The sequence below is a fragment of the Acanthochromis polyacanthus genome, chromosome 21 (genome assembly GCF_021347895.1).
Source record: "Acanthochromis polyacanthus isolate Apoly-LR-REF ecotype Palm Island chromosome 21, KAUST_Apoly_ChrSc, whole genome shotgun sequence".
In the NCBI taxonomy this organism is placed as follows: Eukaryota; Metazoa; Chordata; class Actinopteri; family Pomacentridae; genus Acanthochromis; species Acanthochromis polyacanthus.
In genome coordinates, this window is record NC_067133.1 from 1,343,242 (window position 1) to 1,362,541 (window position 19,300).

The 19,300-nt window shown below is 37.8% G+C and overlaps 1 protein-coding gene across 3 annotated transcripts; it reads right to left on the reverse strand.

The window, feature by feature from the left end:
* Positions 1 to 2,000: 2,000 nt before the first annotated feature.
* syt5a (synaptotagmin Va) lies at positions 2,001 to 17,690 on the reverse strand. 3 transcript variants are annotated; one of them, XM_051940992.1, is made up of 10 exons: positions 17,575 to 17,690; positions 9,708 to 9,871; positions 9,518 to 9,532; positions 7,630 to 7,811; positions 6,450 to 6,536; positions 6,184 to 6,351; positions 5,915 to 6,082; positions 5,427 to 5,544; positions 5,213 to 5,346; positions 2,001 to 4,175 (listed from the first exon to the last, which is right to left on the reverse strand). In XM_051940992.1, the coding sequence occupies exons 2-10, from the start codon at positions 9,862 to 9,864 to the stop codon at positions 3,966 to 3,968; spliced, it is 1,239 nt and encodes a 412-aa protein (XP_051796952.1). In that variant the 5' UTR covers positions 9,865 to 9,871; positions 17,575 to 17,690; the 3' UTR covers positions 2,001 to 3,965. The 3 variants fall into 3 exon arrangements, with proteins under 3 accessions (XP_051796952.1, XP_022062914.2, XP_051796953.1); XM_022207222.2 differs by lacking the exon at positions 17,575 to 17,690 and adding an exon at positions 13,020 to 13,132; XM_051940993.1 differs by lacking the exons at positions 9,518 to 9,532; positions 17,575 to 17,690 and adding an exon at positions 13,020 to 13,132.
* Positions 17,691 to 19,300: the final 1,610 nt, after the last annotated feature.

The following is a 19,300-nucleotide window of genomic DNA, read 5'->3' on the forward strand; positions in this document are numbered from 1 at the left end:
GAGCTTGTAGTTCAGGTTGATCAGAGCTCATCGCTGCTTACCGTTTTCCTCACAGAAGCAGAGAAGAGATAAGAGATGGTGAGATGGAATGAGCGTGAGAGAGCAAAAGAGATGAAAAGGTCACGTGTGGTGTGATTTACATGTTTTTTTTGTGCGATACAATATGAATAAATCATCTCAGTATTATTTTCTGCAATTCGACATAATGTCACTCTACTGCTGAACTCAACTACTGTATAGACAATACTTTCTAAAACATTGAAGATAATTGACTGATGGATGGAAAAACAATCTTGTTGCTGCCATCTGATTTAAAAAAAGAGTAGCTGTTGGCACTTAAATAGGAAAAGATGTACATAGTTAGACTTTAAGCTGTCTTCTGTAGTGTTGTTGATGTCAGGCTTAAATCAAAGTGCATGGCTCCCACTAGTGGCTAAATACTGGCATTACACTCTGATTAAACCAGAGACGAGGATAGTACACGCCGATAATCACAGGGTCAAAACTGAGTATTCAGCTAATAATCCACAACTATGACTTTAACCACTCGTATGAATTACTATAACTGTACTTCTGTTGTTTGTCCAGTAGTATGTTTTTAGTTAGATTTACCTTTCAGCTTTACGCAAAAAAGTAGTATTGTCAGCCAAGTTTTGCTCCCTTTTAAATTCTTTCATTTTCACTTTATTTACTAAAAAATGGACAAATTGGCACTCAGATAAATGTAAATGTACCAGAGTTTGCAACAACCACGTTTTTCATCAGCAGTGCCTTTGCCTGACATTGTTGGTCAGCCAAAAGCGAATAATTGCAGCAAAACATGTCCGATAAGCAGCCTAAATTCTTATAATAGTCAATATAATTAGATACGAAGCACCTACAGATAATAAAGCACAGTTAAATACAGCACTATGCAATGAAAAACAGAGATCTAACATGAGAATAATGTTAAAGGTGGATGAACACATAGATTATATGTGTAAATGAATAAAAGGATGTATTTACTGTGGTATTAAGAAGCTGCACCTCTGATATTGATTTTATTTTCTAACATCAATCCCCCCATTGTGGCAGCTGTTTGTGTTGAGAGACTTTATCGGTAAGTGCTATCAACACATTTTACTTTGTGGATTATGAAGGACACATTGAAAAGATAGACAGACAGACAGACAGACAGATGATGAATGTATGGATGGAAGATAGATGGATAGACAGACAGACGGATGATGGATGGATAGATATTTTTGTGCATTGTAAAACCTTATAGCAGTAATAAAAGACTTCCTGTATCTGAATATCTTTTTCAATCCGCCCTACCTGCTGTTTATCAACTTAAAATACATTTCTAAGTTCTACTAATTAAAATGTGACATGAAAATATGCCCTCATCTGTTTCTGCTGTGAGCACCCACTGCTGTTTTTCTTCTTCACTCTTCTTCAGTCGTCACCCTCCCGCCCTCGTCCCACCTCTCTAATTCCTGCCTCACATGTTTGGCTCGCTGTGTGAGACAAGGACTAAAGAGGACACGCCGTTAATCCAGTCTTTCACTCGCCACACCGAACCACCACACACACACACACACACAAACATGCTCACTGACCTGGCTGAAATCAAATCTATCAGCGACAGCTACTCCAGCTTCAGAATGTAAAGATGAGAGTTTGTCCAGAAAAGTCATCTACATTCATAATTGGATTACAGGAACGAATAGCGGCAATAATCGCAGGATGATGGATTGGTTCCCCCTCAGAAAATTGCTGTAAAAGGCTTTTTCTGATCACTGGAGGGACAATGCCAGTGATTGTATTAAAGGACATGATCCCATTCTGAAGCATGATATAGCATAACTAGTTTATGGCTCAAATGGATTTTGTAAAAAAATGTTGACGTCTTTAACCTTAAATGATGCATTTATCTGACTCTGTGTGTGTGAGAGAGACTTTGAAATGATACATTGGGGCATTACAGTACATTTAAATCCATCCATCCACACCATTTGTTGTTGTTTGGAAATGCTTTATTTATTCTGCTATTTATTTACAACCACATAATATGCATTAAGAGTGAAATCACAAATCCATTTGTCACAATACACAACACACACACACACACGCACACGCATCAATACGCACACTCAGCACACACATCCCGAGCAGGACGTTCTCTCATCCAAACATGGAAGCAGACACAAAGAGACAGAAATAATAAAAACATGCAACTACACAACATAAATTTCACTGGAGAAATGGAGTTTCAGTTGTTTGGGAGGTGAGAGTTATCGAGGTAAACAAGAGGAAGACATGAGGAACTAGAGAAGATACACACTTAAGCTCAGCAACTGTATTTCAGTATTACTCAAACAAAAAAAGACTTTTGAGTCAAAATATTAGGGACACCCTCTAAAGAGACAACGGAAGGCATCAGGCTTCATAAGCTGGTTTTTGGTAGCCTTGTTAGATCATCTACTTGTACCGTAACACATTAATCCACTCAAGTGTCATCAGATTTTGAAGTCCATGTAAGTGCCCCTTGAGATTAGTTTAATTCTTTAAAATTTCTACACTTCTACCACACATTTTCCCCTCAGATTCTGTTGCACTTATCAGCATTTTTCACTACAGAAACAGAGATATTGAGTCTATAGATGTGCACAGAAAAATCAAATAAGCTCAAGGCCATTTCAACTGTTAGACAGCAAACAACATTTCAGATATCTACTGAAATGTGCTGATTATAGAATGCTTTTAAATACAATCTCATTAAACAGAAACAGTTTGCAGAACCAGTGGTAGTAAATATAATAACCGATTAGTATGCTCAGAGATTAGCTTGCTAGCTCAGTTAAACAACATTCTTGTTGCTGATTACAGTGGTCTGAATGACAGAATAAAAATCCAGCTTTCAGCATAGAGTGTATATAAACGATGGGCTTTTTCTCTGTATCAGAAAAGAGAAGCCCAAGTGAATGTGCCTTAAACCTGCATTCTTTTAACAGCCAGCAGGGGGCGACTCTGACTTCAAAAAGAAGTCTGACCGTCAAGAAACCTCTGAGAAAATGATGTTACTTCTCACTTGATTTATAACCTCAGTAAACATTTTACAAAGGAGTTTTTGGTCTCAATTTCTAGTTTCAAGTCTCCTTCAATACAGCATGATGCTCATTTTGTAATTTATGTTCGCATTTTTAATAAAATAGGCAATAAAGCAGGGTATGTTTTAAAGCAGGGCTACCTTTTGACCGACAAGTTGCTGCCACATCGGTGTGTGTAATGTCTGTAAATTCCCAGTAAGATCCACCCCTTGCGAGGCTTCAGAACGGTAGTTAATAAACCAATGGGTGATTTTTTTCCACCTTCTATAGGCAGTCTATGGCTCACAGTAAAACAGTCCAGAGAAGGGTTGGAAGCAACAAGGTTTCTTACATACTAACAAAGCAAAGAGAGTGAAACAGATTCTACTGATTATATTTTTTTCTAATCATACCACAGTATCAAAATTATATATCAATACATCAGAATACTGATGCTTCAAAAAAAGATCTTTAAATCTTTTTAACAACCAAGATGTTGCTCACACAAGTGGAGGTCAGTAATGTAAAGGTGGTCGAGTCAATAAAAGGGACGCTGTGCAAGATTTACTTTCAAGTTTAGGTAGCATGTCATAAAGCTTCTAGCTTGCAGGATATCTTTCCAACATCTGAGACAAAAAAAACCCGACAATGTCTTCTTGTGAGACTCCCAAAGACAAAATTGCTGAAGTACCTCTTTGATTTTTACTTTGGTTGTCAGTTATTTGGTGAGTCATTTAGTGTAAATTTGCAGATGAAATAAGCCACTGCATAAATATATGCCTTCATCGGTACTGTATGAATAATGATGCATGTTATAAAGTATTACAAGTACTACAGTTGTTGGTTGAATGAAAGGATAACCCTTCTACGCAGATGATGGGTATGTTTATGTGTTTAACGGATGGGGGCCTTCAGAGCAGCGTCTACCTCCTCTTCCGGCAGCAGCGTGTGCCACTGGGCCACAGGACGTCTGGGATTGGCCAACATGTCTGACCAATGTCGCAGCCCGACGCCCGAGGCACCGTAGCCGATCCAGCACTTGCCGATGGGGTCATTGCTGCCCAGCTTGTCGTAGTCGTAGACGGTGATCAGCACCTGGATTTTCTGTGTATGGAGATGAAACAGGGTCAAATGCATTTAGAATGTTTGTTTTTTTTTCTCCCCTGGCAGTATATGAAGTTAAGCAGTTACTCCGGTTGAATGAAGATGAGCTTTGATATGATTCTGGTGCTCTTGAGTCTGTTCAGTTTGTAAGGGTTGGTAAAAACTGACTGCATGGCAATATATTCTAATATTACAATATTTCTACACCATTTGTACTAATACCATGGATCTCATAAGATTTCTATGTAGTTTAACATTTTTTTAAATCTTTGCATTGACTTTTAGATAACTGCAACACGAAAGTGTGTTACTCCTTTTTGTCATAATAAGCTCTAAAGCAAAAGGGAAAATTCAAAATTGCACCTTAACAGGGACGGCTGGTATAAATGGGCTAACAGGGCTAAGCCCTCCCAGGCCAACACAAAAAGATGAGAAAATTCTTTTTTAAATAACTTACAACAAATTGTTTTAAGTTTAGGTGAAACCAAAGGTAGCAACAGCATCAATCAGTCAAAAGAAAAACATAGAATATCTCTAAATGGGCTTATTTTTTACAGCCCCAGCAGATACAGTCTGTTTTCATTCATTTCGTTCTTGTAAGTGATTGACAGGTGTCATGTCCCGCCCCCGTGATTTACTGATCTGTCCACTCTGTCCACCTGTCCACTCTCTTAGATAGGTGTTTTTACATGCTAGCATTTGCTAACTAGCACTAAGGACAAAATAAAGTTGTGGTTGATTTGGATGGCATTAGTTTAGAGGTATCAATTTTGGTGCCAAATTTTGCTGCAAAAGCTGAAAAATAGTAAATTATTTGAATAATAAATCAATATGCTCTACGCACAGACTCCACAAATAGTCCAAGATGTCAAAGTAGACAACAACTTACTTTTTTAAACACGCATTTAGATAAATACTGTATTGCTATATTAACATTTACTTCCAATAAATTAAAATGATCAAAGCTAATACCCACAGCCAGTCGGTTTAACTGTCTGGCGTAAACAGGAAGTGGTCATACTGAGAGACTTTCAAACCTGGATCTGAGAGAAGGGGATCTCGAAGCTAAAGCTCTCATTGAAGTAAGGATTCAGAGTGTTTTGCTTGACGGATGTCTTCTTCTTCTTGAGTCGCTTGCCGTTGTGCTGCAGCACCACCTTAACAAAGGGATCTGAGAGACAGACAGTAGATGAGCAGAGCTGTACGCTACCAGTCTCAGTCTTTAGTATTTACGTAAGTATCTGTGTTTACCTGACAGTCCTCCGACATCCATCTTCTTCAGATTCTTGGCTTCCATGATGTTAACCGTTAGTTTACCGGCCGTGGGGACGTATCGAAGGGAAATACAGATATCACCCAATTTTTCTTGCTGTTAGAGCCAAAAATGTACATGCAGCATTAGTCACATTGCTTTAAATGTTGGTATTGATAGTTTTATTTACTAGGGTGCTTCAAAAAGGTCTCGGCCTCACCCAAACAAGGGGCGGAACTCCACCTTTGACATATCTGTATTCTATGAAGTCTTATGTTATTGTCCACAAAAACTCAAATGTTTAAAGTAATTAAAGGGATGTTTTTTGTTGAGGCCGAACTTTTTGAAATACATTTGTTTTATGTTTTGAGTGGATTTAACCCTATGATGCACAACATAGGTCAAGAGATACCTATTTTCTGTCGAATATGGGTCACTTTCAACCCATGCTGTGCATCAAAGAGTTACAAAAAAAAACAACACATGCCTCCTCTTTTTCTCCTCCGACCAGATCCTTCCATTCATGTATCGGCTGTCCGAGGTCTATACTGTTCATGGGGATCTTGATTTCGCCGATGACGTCGTGTTTGCCAAAACGGTCAAAGTCAAAAACTTGGAGCACCAGAGTCTGACCACCCAACTCACTATAGGGTATCTGGAGAAGGAGAGTATTTAAAATATAGCACTTCAGAACCTTTGAGGAAAATTAGATGTTTGATAAATTAAAAGTACATCTGATAATGTGATCAAACTGACCTTAAAGGTGAAAGTCTCATTGAAGACAGGGCAGAGGTTCTTGCGCTGGACTTTGGTCTCAAACTTCTTCTTCTTGTCTGGTAGCATATAGACTTTGACATAGGGGTCTGAGGTTCCGCCTAGGTCCATAGCTGGGAGGTCCTGAGCCTGGAGGATGCCAACTATCAGCTGGAGAAGAAGGTAGAGAGTAGAAGATCAGTAAGACCAATTCACGTTCAAGTGTTTCAAATCTCAAAATACTGGCACAGGTGTGTGTACATGTGTACCTGGTTATCAGTAAAGTTATAGTCCAGTGTGTACTCCAGTTTACCAAAGAACTCCTTCTCCTCCTCTTCCTTTCCTTCCTCTCCTTCCTGGAAGACATCGAATGGTTAGCACTGAACAGTCTATGTGATTGATCTCACTCGTTTCATATCTATTCTCCTGGAATCACCTGAAGTCTTCACAAAGGCTGCATTCCAAAAACCAAAGATACCATTGAGACAAATAGCATTCCTAGACCCTATTGTTATTTCAAAATTAGGAATTTAGTGGTTCAAGACAAACAGCTGGTGGTGCAAATTCTCCATTGGAAGCCATTTAATCAGTGCTGAAAAGAAATGCACAAAGGCAATTAACAAAGAGCCCGTCTAACCTTTAAATAGGCAAAACCGATATAGACAGACAATATAATAAAGTTCCTAATTTGGAGCCAGTGTGCCAAGAGTGACTAAAGAATCTATATTCCATATTAATGCTTGTTACAGTCTCCAGTCTTTTTCCATTAACGAGAGAACAGCAGCTCTGACTCCTCCATCCCCTTTCATTATGCTTACTCTGGTGCACTGTGGTCAGTTTAAGCTGTGATTTGAGCCACTACTAGTCTCAACCTGGATAAAAGCCAAACAGCTGTGGACATTTAAGCAGTGATTTCAATCGCATAGAAAACACAGTGACGCTCTTGTTGCAGCTAACTCCATCTGTTGACATGTGGAGGGCGGAGACAGACGTCGACTCCTTTTCATACATGTTACAGCTGTTTCTTTACTGTTTGGTCTTGAAGGAATAGCTTAATATTTTGAAGTTTTATTTGCTTTCTTCCCAAGAGTAAGACAAGAAGATTCCACCATCATTTAAAAAAAAGTTAGCCTAATAGCGTTCTGCGACATCTTGGACAAAATGAGGAAAGCTGTTTCCCATTTTTTTCCAGTCATAGTGCAAGCAAAGCTAGCCCAATGTTGGCTTTAGCATTACATTTACTCTACAGATGTCAAGAGGTTGCTGGTTTTCTCATTTAGCTTTTGGTAAGAAAGCAAAGAAGTGCATTTCCAAGAATTACAAACCATTCAAACAAATAGTGGAAGGAGTAGTTCTTGTTATGCACAACTATTCTGCAACCAAGCTGCAATAAAGCCTCTTTAAATAATATTGGGTAATGAAGTCAAAGACATCTTCGTCTTTCCTCACCTTCTTCTCCTCTCCGTCTTCTCCTTCCTTGTCCTTCTTCCGGCGTCCTCGTCCTCCTTTCCTCTCGCGGACCTTCTTGGGCTTTTTGGTTTTGTTGATGCACTTCTTGTAGATGCAGAATCCCAGGCAGGCGATGAGGGCAAGAACCACGACCACGATGGCACCCACGGCCCACATGGGCACTGCACAAAGAGAAAAGCTGCTTCAGTACCGTGTGATTGGGTGAGCTGGTTTATTCCCTCTGGGCTGTAAAGACTTGTAGAACCTTCAGAATCACATCCAATGGTGCACAAAATCCAAACTTAAAAGATGTCAAAGCTGTAATGTAAAATATTCAATGAAAAATGCCCAGAAGATGAATCCTAAAGACTTGAGTGATCCAGTGATCTTTCCTTTATAGTCACAAAGTGCTCAAGATTTGTGGCTTTGACATTTGCAGTGACAGATAGCGACATTTTACGTTTACCTCAGGATGAGGTATGAAGACTTTGAGCATGTTTTGATGAATCCATGTCATAACATAGACTAACTGACAAACTAATATAATAAAGCAGTTAAAAATTTCCAGCTTATAAGCAGCATGTTAGCATGTAGCTCAAAGAACTGCTGTGTCTCAGTAAGTGTGTGAGTGTTACAGAGATGCTAGCATGGCTGTAGACTTTAACACTGAAAGTCCATTAAAAAGGAAATACAGAGATTTGTTTCTAAAGACACTATACGAGTTAGAATAATGTCTGAAATTATGTGAAAATGGTGAACTAACTCCTACTGAATGTCACAGTCAGACAATTTAATTGTCATTTTTGTGTTCCGAATTTGCATAACAGCTGAGTATCCCAATTTGAATTTCTGAAGAACGATGACGCAAAGAGGAGCCATAAAGTGACAGAAGTAATTGATATATGTACAGTGCATGTCCATTATTTTGAAGTCTATGGGATATACCTTGCATACATTTTTATTAAAAGCTAAAACTAATGTTTTTATGTTGATTATGAACATGTCTTTACAAATTCCATCATTATTTTTTTTATGGAATCAATCACCTGTTAATAAAAAAATGACTGGATATCACTAAAATGTCAACTAAATAACCGTCCCAAATTAATACCAACCACCTTCTAATTAGTTAAACAATAATACAATGAGCTTATTCGGAAATAATTTTGATTGTGATCTTTTTATTAAGCTGAGATAATATGACATATTTCTTTTTTTGTGTAATATATCAAGTTTATATGGAAAATAACAAATTTTATCTGTGTCTGAGAAATCACTTTCAACTAAGTTACCCGTTACAAAAACACCTCTCCAGGAAGTGTGTTAATTCCAGATCACATGACCTGCTACACATGATGTCATTTCCTCCTGAAGAACAGACTGGCCAGTCTCCAAGGCTTTCTGAGTTATTTAATATAAAGTAATCAACAAGTTTACTACAATATCTTTGGAAATAACTTTCAATTTTACTCAATTGTATATATAATATTTAGAAGAATCTTTCTGTAAAAATACCATGTGGTGTTTGGTTATAGGTGGCCATGTTTTAGGCCTGAAAACAGCAAAAATGTCAACTATGATACAAGAAGTTCTGCAGTTATATACTGACCCATTTCACATCTCTTTTTCTATTTCTATACATGTTTTCTTCTCTTAGCAGTAGTGAGCCTCCATACATGTAGCCTCAACAAAGACTGTTAAAGCTGTTGTAGGGTTCATTTATATCTTCTGTCTTGTTTATTTCATGAGATGTTTTAATACTGCCCTCCTCATAGTAACCTCAATTACATGTTGCAATGTAAAACTACTCTTTGACAGCAGAAGAAGAGAAACATAGCACTTTGAGACAGAATAAAAGAGTATGGTAAGAGACATGAAATGGACTTACTCTTGAGTTTATGATCTTGAAGTGCACAGCAGTGAGGTGACATGAAGAAATGAGAGAAGACAGGATGCAAAAATGAAACAACAAATGACTGAAAATGAAATGCCAGGGTGGTTAAATGATGTTATGATGTGAAAGAGAGGAGACTGGAGGAGGTAAAACGGTGTATATATATGGACGAGTGTTTGCTCACTTGGCAGGTGTGTGAGCTCATTGAAGAACTTGTTCTTCATGCTGGCAAACTGGTGGTTGGAGTGGTGTGACGGTGGTGGAGGTGCTGGCCGCTCCTCCCTCTCCTCTTCCTCGGCCGCCCTGCGGAGCCGCGACCCCGCCACGTTGACCAATCGCATCGTTGCTCTGTAAAATGGAGGAAGAGTAGACAACAGACAGGAAGTGATTTAACAGAAATTAGCTGAACAGATGTAAAGTAGCCACTGCTGCCTGCTTTCAGCACCACAGAGGTGTTGGCTTTACAGCACTTGGCATGAGAAAGTTCTGATCTTTGAGTTAAAGGGAGTGAAATTTATGATATGATGATGATGATGCCACCACCATGCATTGATGATGATGGCAAAAATAGTAGCTTTATTAAAGAGTAAGTGATTTAATAGAAATTAGCTGTAGAGAAGTTTACTCCACCACAAAACACTTAAAATCAACTTACTATCTTCACTACTGTGCAAAACACACTGATTTTAAATTGAGCTTACCATTTTCATCTTTTTTGTTGTCAGAAATGACAGAAACGACATTTATAAAGCATTTGATTTAGCTTTTATCTTATCATTATTCCTCTTAATAAGAGTTGTAGTAATAAGAAAAGGAAAACAAATTTAAAATAGCTACTGCTGCTTGCTTTCAGCACCACAGAGGTGTTGGTTTTACAGCACTTGGTACAAGAAAGTTAATTTTCTCCGGATCTTTGAGTTAAAGCGAGTGAAGTTTTTGATATGATGATGATGATGATGCCACCACCATGCATTAATGAGGATGGCAAGCAGCATCCTTATTGAAATGAGTAAATGGTTTATCATCCTCATGCATCAATTATGCGTCAATACCAGCTTGATTTTACACAAGATGTGATGAAGGCATAAGGCAATAATGTACAGCCCCCGACAAAATTCTCAAGTCTTTTTAAAAGAAGAAAAGCTCCCTTTATATCCCTTGAATGATTCAAAACATGCAGTCACAAAGTGTAGAAAAGTCAACATTTTTACACTTCTGAATCCATTTGTAGCACTGTGTGTTCAGTTAATTAAATACCAGCGACAAGACTGAACCTCTGGAGCTAACAACACATTAAAACGCAATTCTTTCCTCTGAAATATTGCTCCTCCCTGCTTCTGTCTGTTCAGATGTGTCCTTGGTTCATGTGACCTTTCACCTGGCTGTAATCTCTTTAATCCTCTCCGTGTCGCTTCACTCTGCTGCCTCCAAACACATTCTGTCCACAGTTTCAAGCTTTATTTCATCACGCTTTCGCTTAAAAAAATACATAGAATCATGCTGTAACACCTTTACTGTGTTAAAGGAGGAGTAATATCATAAAGGGAAGATTCAATTAACAAGACAAATATAACTGTGGCATTCAAAATTTATGTGAAAGCAGCAGACAAAGTGGAACATATTTCAGCTGTTTTATGTCCTAGTGGTAGTTTAATCTGTAATAATTCATTATATTTTCATCACGCATGATGTCGCCCACTTGGTGAAAAGAACAACAGACATGTCAGGAAAAGGTCAATTAAAACCGCTGAAAACACATCTTTGGTGGCAGCGACCAAATAAAATCCATTAAAAACACTGATAACACTTTCAACCAATTTAGAAAAAGCTCAACTGGAACAAAAAGCAGCTAATTTGTGTTATTTATCTGGTGTGTTTACAAGGTTAGCACTAAAGCTAACCGCTTTGTGATAACGCATCAACACCAACAAGTTTGATGTCACTTAGAAATGCCCTTATTTTTGAAAGAACAGCAGCTTTTTTCAATGAAGATAGCATTAAATGAATCAGAAATCCAGTCTAGACATTGTTAATGTGCTAAATGACTATTCTAGCTGGAAATGTTTAATAGAATATCTCCATAGGAGTACAGAGGAACATTTCCAGCAACCATCACTCCTGTGTTCTAATGCTACATTGTGTTAGCTAATGGTGTTGAAAGGCTCATTGATGATTAGAAAACCCTTGTGCAGTTATGTTAGCACATGGATAGAAGTGGGAGTTTTCATGGAAGACATGGAATTGTCTGGATGAGCCCAAACTTTTGAATGGTAGCGTACGTCGAAGTAAGAGATTTAGCTAGCACATTCGCAAATAGCTGTGTTTTTGTACAATTATTGAGCCACTTTGACACAAAATTTGTCAATTAAGCTTATTTCATTTAATTGCTGTGGAGCTAATGAACCAGTCTGTGAAGATAAAAGTGTAGAATACATTAAACGGAGCAAACAAAACCAGTTGTTTGCCAACCGCTAAAAGCACAAAGATGAAGAAAAATGACCTGAAATTTTGTTTAGCTGCACATGAAAAATGGCAAATTTTAACTATTCTTTCACATCAGCTCAAGTATTCCTGATGTCTAAAGGCAAAGACAACAAAAGAAGCAACAAGTCTTCTCTTAGAAAAACTCCTTCGACCAAGTGTGAAGGCTTTCTTTCTTTTTTGTAATTCGGTGGAAACACGGTCCCTGCCTGGTTAGCTTTTTAGCTAGGTGTGAAGTCAATTTTTTTAAGCACGGGGCTTCGGTGCACATTTATAGTTGAGCATTTTTGCAAACGTGCACGTTCATACTTTCAATTTATTTACAATTAATACATTTTTTTGTCTTTAATCTTTTCTTTTTTTTTACCTATAGAAAGACCTATTCATTAATTTTAAAGTTGTTTCACAACATTTGTTTCAAGTATAAACCCAAGAATTACATTTTCTCTCCTTGGTCTCATGCACTTTTCTCTTTATTTCCTCACATTCATCCCTACTTCTTCTTTTAATTCTTTCCCTCATTCTTCCTCCTTCACCTATTCCTCCCCTCTTCTTCCCTAACATGCATCATGAAACAGTAAAGACTGATTTCTGCAGCTCGTTGCTTGCATTTTATCATCTCTCTGACTTTGTGGCAGCAAGATATTTGGATGCAGACGTACACATGGATTTATACATGTGTGATGACATTACATTAGCTTCTATGCATCTTTTGCACAGCAGACGTTTGGACAGGCGTGTCTAAAAACATTAATAATGGCTCATCTATTCAAGTGAGCTGAAGCACTTCAGCCAGTTCCGCCATCAGGGATTTTTATTGCAGCTGTGTTTCTTCTACTGTGCCACTGACAATCATTCACAATAATTAATTCCAGCTGTTTCCATTTCCAGCCCCTATTCCTTTCAGTGTTGTCCTTTCTTAAGAAACATCGTGAATTTAATTGCAGAGAGATAGTAAGATACAAATCAAGCTTTAAGGTGTGTATGTAAAGTGGAAATAAAAAGCTGGATTTACCTTTCACCTTTCTGTCACAGAGGGGAAAAAAGCAATGAAATGAGGAAAAATGTTCAGTTTCTGCTAATCATGCCTGTTTCTTCAGGACTTTAGCGTCCTGTGAGGAGCTCCAGCTGTCAGTAGTTGCACTCAGATGCTGGCATTTAAACACAAACAGGCTCCACCCACAGCAGACATCCCTCTGCGCCACACAGCAGTGTAACAAGATTAATTGCCAAAGGTAATCCAAAAATCCCAGGCTTAAACAAATTAAGGACAGTTTGCCTCTCTGGGTTTCCTCCCCTTTCCCCGCCCACCGTCTCCCCCGCCTCTCCTCCCCCACGTCCTCCATCATGACAGCTCAGATGGAGACGCACCTCCTGATGGACATACGCTCCTCTGCACAAAGAAACACATTCCCATCACATCCCCATAATGAGATCTGCCAGGCTTTGTTACGCTGACCCTCGTAGCCCCCTTAGGCTGCGTAAACACGGGATTAGAGAGCAGATCTCAGTGTGTCTAAATAAACAGATAGAAAGGTGGCTTTCAATTCGCTGGAAGCATGACAAATACTTAAACCTGTGTTTTACATTAATTTGCATGATTGAAGTAAACAGATTTAATGATGGAGTTCCAGCAATAGCAGGAAAGTAGCGTTTGAAAATGACTTTGGAATTGTCCAGAATGACTCAAAGTCTCGTAGAAATTACTCAAAATGGGTCCAAGTTAACAAAAATGGGTCCAAAATCAACTGAAAACTGTTCAAAGTTTTTCACATATGATAGAAACTTGTCCAAAATGACTCAGCCTTTTGAGACTGTTGTGGTGACCAACAAACAAAACAAAAATAGAACTTAGAAACTGTCCAGAATGATTAAAACTGTCCAAAAATGATTTAAGATTTGCCCAATGTGACACAAATTTGTCCACAATACTTTTAAAATTGTCCAAAACAACTTGAAAATTGTCCAAAATGACTCAAAATCTGGTCTAAATGTCTCACGATTTGTCCAAAATTTCAAAACCTGTTCAAACTCATTAAAATATGTCCAACGTGACAAAAAAATTGTCCAAAATAATTTAAGGTTTGTCCAATGTGACCTAAATTCATAAAAAATAATTAAAATTACAAAATTAATTGTCCAAAATGACTCTAAAATTGTCCAAAATGACTCAAATTCTCATAGAAAGGATTCAAAATGGGTCCAAGTTGTCAAAAATATGTTCAAAATCAACTGAAAGTTGTCCAATATTTTTCAAATGAGACAGAAACTTGTCCAAAGTGACTCAGTCTTTTGTTGTGGTGACCAGACAGACTGTTGTCCAAACAAACAAAACAAAAACAGAAACTGTCCAGAATGACTAAAACCGTCCAAGATAATTTAGGATTTGTCCAATGTGACACAAATTCATCCAAAATAATTTTTAAAATGACCTGAAATGACTCAGAATGTGACCAAACATGTCATGTGATGCATTTTTTTCTTTTGTCCCCAGTTCAAATTATTATTATTATCTTTTTAAAATAAGTATTCTTCAGTTTGGTAAATGTTAGCCAGAGATTACCATTACACTGTAAAAAAAAAATACAAAAACCAGTTAAATTCTAGCAGCAAAAGTAGCAACAGAAATATGTTAAGAAACGGGAAAATAATTTGATCTCTAAAATGAAGATCTCTTTTGGCTATTTAAAATACAATTGTATTTTTATGGACATTTTGCACAGTTTGGTCATTTTTTATACAGCTAATATGTAATTCTCTGCTATTTATAAATTAAAAAACAGGAAAAATCTGCAAAATAACAGATAAAAAATATTTTCTTTCAGATAATGGAAAATATTTACACAATATTAGTTTTATTTAAATGCAGCAAAAATAGTGTAGTTTTACAGTCGACTGTTGTAAATAATTTTTTTTTAAAAAAGAGATTACCATTCATAAAATATTGATTTTGACTTGGACATTATTTTCTTTATAAGAGCAAACAAACTAGAACAAAAAAACACTTCATTTTTTCCTGTGCAAGCAATGACACACCTATAATACGATGCAACCTGTGTTAAAGTAATTAAGATGGCAAATAAATACACATTTCATGGTGTCCTGTAGGGGAAGGGATCCTCAGCGCTGCCAGAGGTGAAAAAAGTGGCAGACAGATGTTTGAAATGTCAGATCTCGGTCTAAGCCTGCTTATGGGTCTGTAAGTACTCTGGATAAAAGCACCCTCTAAACTCCGTGTCGTTCTGCTTTTCATGACGAGCCTCCGTGTTGCATAACGACCTCAAGAACACCCCAAAACCAGGATGATGAGTCCGTCTGGTTCTGGTTTCTGGGTCACCACAGATTTAGGCTGGACTCCAGCCAGAGACAGGAATCAGTCTCTGTCCACAATTTGTAGGTCTTCTCCCCCAAAAATCACAGAACAGTGACCTACATGTCAACCGGAAGAGTGAAATTCTGTAGAAGATTATGTGGTGACGCTGAGGTAAAAGTGATGCTCCACATAGAGGACTGGAGCTTAATAAAAAAAGGAGATTTAGTTCTAGAAAGTATGCAGAGGGTTTGTCAAGAGAAGAATGCAAGTAACTTAGTCTGTCAAAACAAGAAGGAGACATGTTAAATAAAACTCACATCACGGACGGTAAAACATGTCATCCACCAACGCCTGCTATGTAGATTCACCATGAGCCTCATTTTAACTCACTTCTTATTGGCAGGGACGTTAGACGCTGCAAATGTAGAGAAAACTAAAGAGTCTTTGCTAGATGAGAACAAATGTTTTAAATAATTTTGCTATATTCCTGTTGGTTGACCAACAGCTGGAGTCCAGATAGATTAATCTGGAGAACCATTAAATGGATTGTCTTGATTGGATATTGTACAGTTTTCTACTTTCCTTATTTATTTTACAATCTCACAACTTTACATTTAATTAAGTAGTGGGATTTCCTTTACAGTGTAATCAGTCGCTAATGAGATTTTCTGGTCTTATCAAAGTCAGTTCAGTGATAGAAGCTGCCACTTTCTTCCCCTTTTCCCTTTAATACTGAGTCTGACCTGATAGCCGATTGGTTCTAATCCCTTTACTGGATGTCTTAAGAGCTTCAGTAGAAAGAAACTGTATCATACCTCTCTTCTGTCTATCATAAATGCCCAAAACATAAAATTAAAAACACGGAAACTACTGGGTCTAAATGCAAACAAGCTCAGGTAAATGCTAAATTGTGGATTAAATGATTCTGTAAATCAACAACATCCAGTTTAGTCCAGCTTTATATGTGAATATTCGCTTTTTAAACTTAGCTATGGCTGAATAACTTCAGACACTCTTGGTTTATCAAACACAGAGCTGGGATGGGTATTTTTGATCTTCATCTCCAGTTTGCTGAACAATAAGCATACAGAACACAAACAGAATTGTTCCTAATGCAGAAAAAATAACTTTTATGAGTCAAATGTTCGAATATGTGATTGAATATTCGTCATGTTTGTATGTAAAGACATAAAACTTGGGATGGATGGATGGATGGATAGATACTTTATTAATCTAGAGGGAAATTCAATATCATTGATATGTTTGTAACTCTCACGTTTTTTGTCAACTTAAAACATCAATAGTTGTTATATTTTCAGCATTGTAACAAACAAAAGGAGCAATGAAAGTTAATTTTCCCCTCAGGATAGAAAAAAAAGACACAAAAGCAATAACATAAAGGTAAATATTAACTCAAAGTTATAGCAGAATTCCTATGACAACTTGCAATATCTTAATTTTTGATGTATCAAGATCATAAAAACGCTAATCTTGCAGGAGATAAATCTGATTTTTACATTTACAGTATGTAAAACTTCATTAATACCACTTTCGTGTACAGTGCTGCACAGAAAAGGTTTATTTTTTTCCTTAAAAAAATTCAAACTGCTTCTTCAAAACTCTCACTTCTTTGCAAATTGTCTGAGAAATACATCAATATTTTATATAGAAATGAATGTTAAGGTCACTGCAGTGATGATTCTTTTTACTGTCGATTTGTAGCTCTGGACAATAAAAAAGACACAGAAAAAGCAAGAAGCTAAATTTAAATTTAAACAAAGGTAGAAACAACCTTGATAGCAAACGGTGGCGTTAAACAGGAGTGCAGCAGGTGAGCTCACGTGAAGCGACGCTACAAATAGAGGTGCCTTATCCTCCTCTAATCCACTTAAACTAAGCTTTGCCACTTTTGGACACCTCCTTCACTTTATGTAAAATCTAAATGTTTCTCTCGTGTGGGAACTTTCCCAGTGAAAGGCATGAATCAAAAGATGGAGAATACAATAAAAACAAGCCGTAAAAAGAGGAGAATGTAATGAATTAACATGTGAGTGATCAACGCTGCTTCTTTGCTGATTTAGCTGCACGACTGAAACGATGCTACGTCTGAACAGGTAGGAGCGATAAATGCAGCATTAATGCATCTAAACAAAATTAAGTACAAAAATGTTTGCTTTTCTGTTTCCATTCATTGTAAATTAAACATATGTAAACAATCAGCAGAACAGAGTAAATCTAAACGGAGCACAAAACTCACCCGATCAGTCCTCTCTGCTTCTTTTATTGCTGTTCTTATTTATTTGCATCCAAACGTTCTCCACCGCAAATCCTCCACTACTGACTGAAGAGAAGTCCTTGACCACAACACCCTCCCTCCCCCTCTCTCCCCCTCCCTCCCCCGTCTGTGTTAATCTTTGCAATATCCCTCAATGCCAGCTACTTACTGTCCACCTACACTGCAAAAATAAAAGTCAGTCTACAAGATTTGTCCAAAACGATGACTGTAAAACTTTCCCTCAGAACACTGAGCATGTTTTCACCATATTCTGGGCTGTTTGTGATTGTATTAACGGTCACTCGAGTACTAAATGGGTCAATATATAATTGTGGACAGGGCCAGAGTGGAACTCATTTTCAGCCCTGGTCTTTCATGCCTCAGACCAGGCCACTTTAGATCACCACCTATTACTATTAAAGTCATGTAATTCTAGCCTTGTCTTGTAATACAGTGTGTTTTTCTAAAATATTTCCAATTCAGTGTAAGTAAGGGTTGCTTCACAGTGAGGATTTATTCCAACGTGAGTGCACATCTCCAACATTATTCTTTACAACAATATCAGAATCTGTTCAAATAAGTGTTCAAGGATATCCTAATATACTAATAGAAATACATATATGTGTGTATAATAAAATGTCACGTATATATTTTATCATATATTATTAAATTTTAAAATTAAGTTTTATCTGCAATGATTTTAAGAGCCAGCAGGTGTCAGTGTGGAGCGACACAGCGCGGGCACACCGCAGCGCCCCGCCCCCCGACAGGTACAGACACCTGAGGGTGACAGTAAGGGTCTGTTCAGATGAGCGATTCTTCATATCATAACCACGGGTATTTTGCTGTACCAGTGTAACTGTGATAATTCTTTTTTTTGCACAAATGTGACCTGGCTTCCCACCGTTTGGCCTGGATTGTATTTGTATATATTTATATACAATCCAGGCCATGGGAAGCCGAACAAAATAACAGGGGAAATCTAACAAAAACTAAGCAACCAGAACTCTGCACTAAAACCCAAAAGCTCCACCCAAACTGCTCTTTACTACAGGGAGCTAACACAGCCGCTATGCTAACCGAGGGAGACAACAGATGATTTTCCTCGACCCAGCCAGAGTCCATGGAGGACCAGGAGCAGACCAAGGAACCAGATAACCAAAAGCAAGCAGAGGTCCAACATCCAACATCAAACGACCCCTGACGTCGGTTTTTATAGGACACCAGGACCTGATTAGCTGGCCTCCACCTGCCCCTGATCTGCTGATGACAGATGACACACACCTGGACTCCTCATCAGCACAGCACACACCTGTAGGAGAGAGAGCCCTGCAGCTCACCGCCTAAGCTGTGGCTGGAGCAAAACATGTGACTTTGCATGTTTTAACACCTTTTTTTGCAAAGAAATTAACGCATTCTTGCCAACTGCAGATTGCACTTTAGAGAAAAGAGCCTTTATTTGTCACGTTGAGATAAAACGGAATAAAATGTTCCCTCTCCAGGCTTTACAGTATAGAAACAAAGGAAACAAAATGTGCACAAAGACACACAAAACAACCACAAAAAGACACATGACCACAAAAACGCACAAAATGACCACAGAAAAACGCAAAATGACTCAGTGAGACAGATAATTATCATATAAAGACACAAAATAACTACAAAAAACTGAAAAATAAAAAAAACACCTAAAATAATCACAAACTGA

Coding starts and splice junctions, on each gene's coding strand:
- syt5a (XM_051940992.1), bottom strand. CDS start 9,864: ATGCGATTGGTCAACGTGGCGGGGTCGCGGCTCCGCAGGGCGGCCGAG. Junction 6,537..7,629: donor AAGACGGAGAGGAGAAGAAG/GTGAGGAAAGAC, acceptor GATGTCTTCCAG/GAAGGAGAGGAAGGAAAGGA. Junction 6,083..6,183: donor ATGAGACTTTCACCTTTAAG/GTCAGTTTGATC, acceptor CTCCTTCTCCAG/ATACCCTATAGTGAGTTGGG.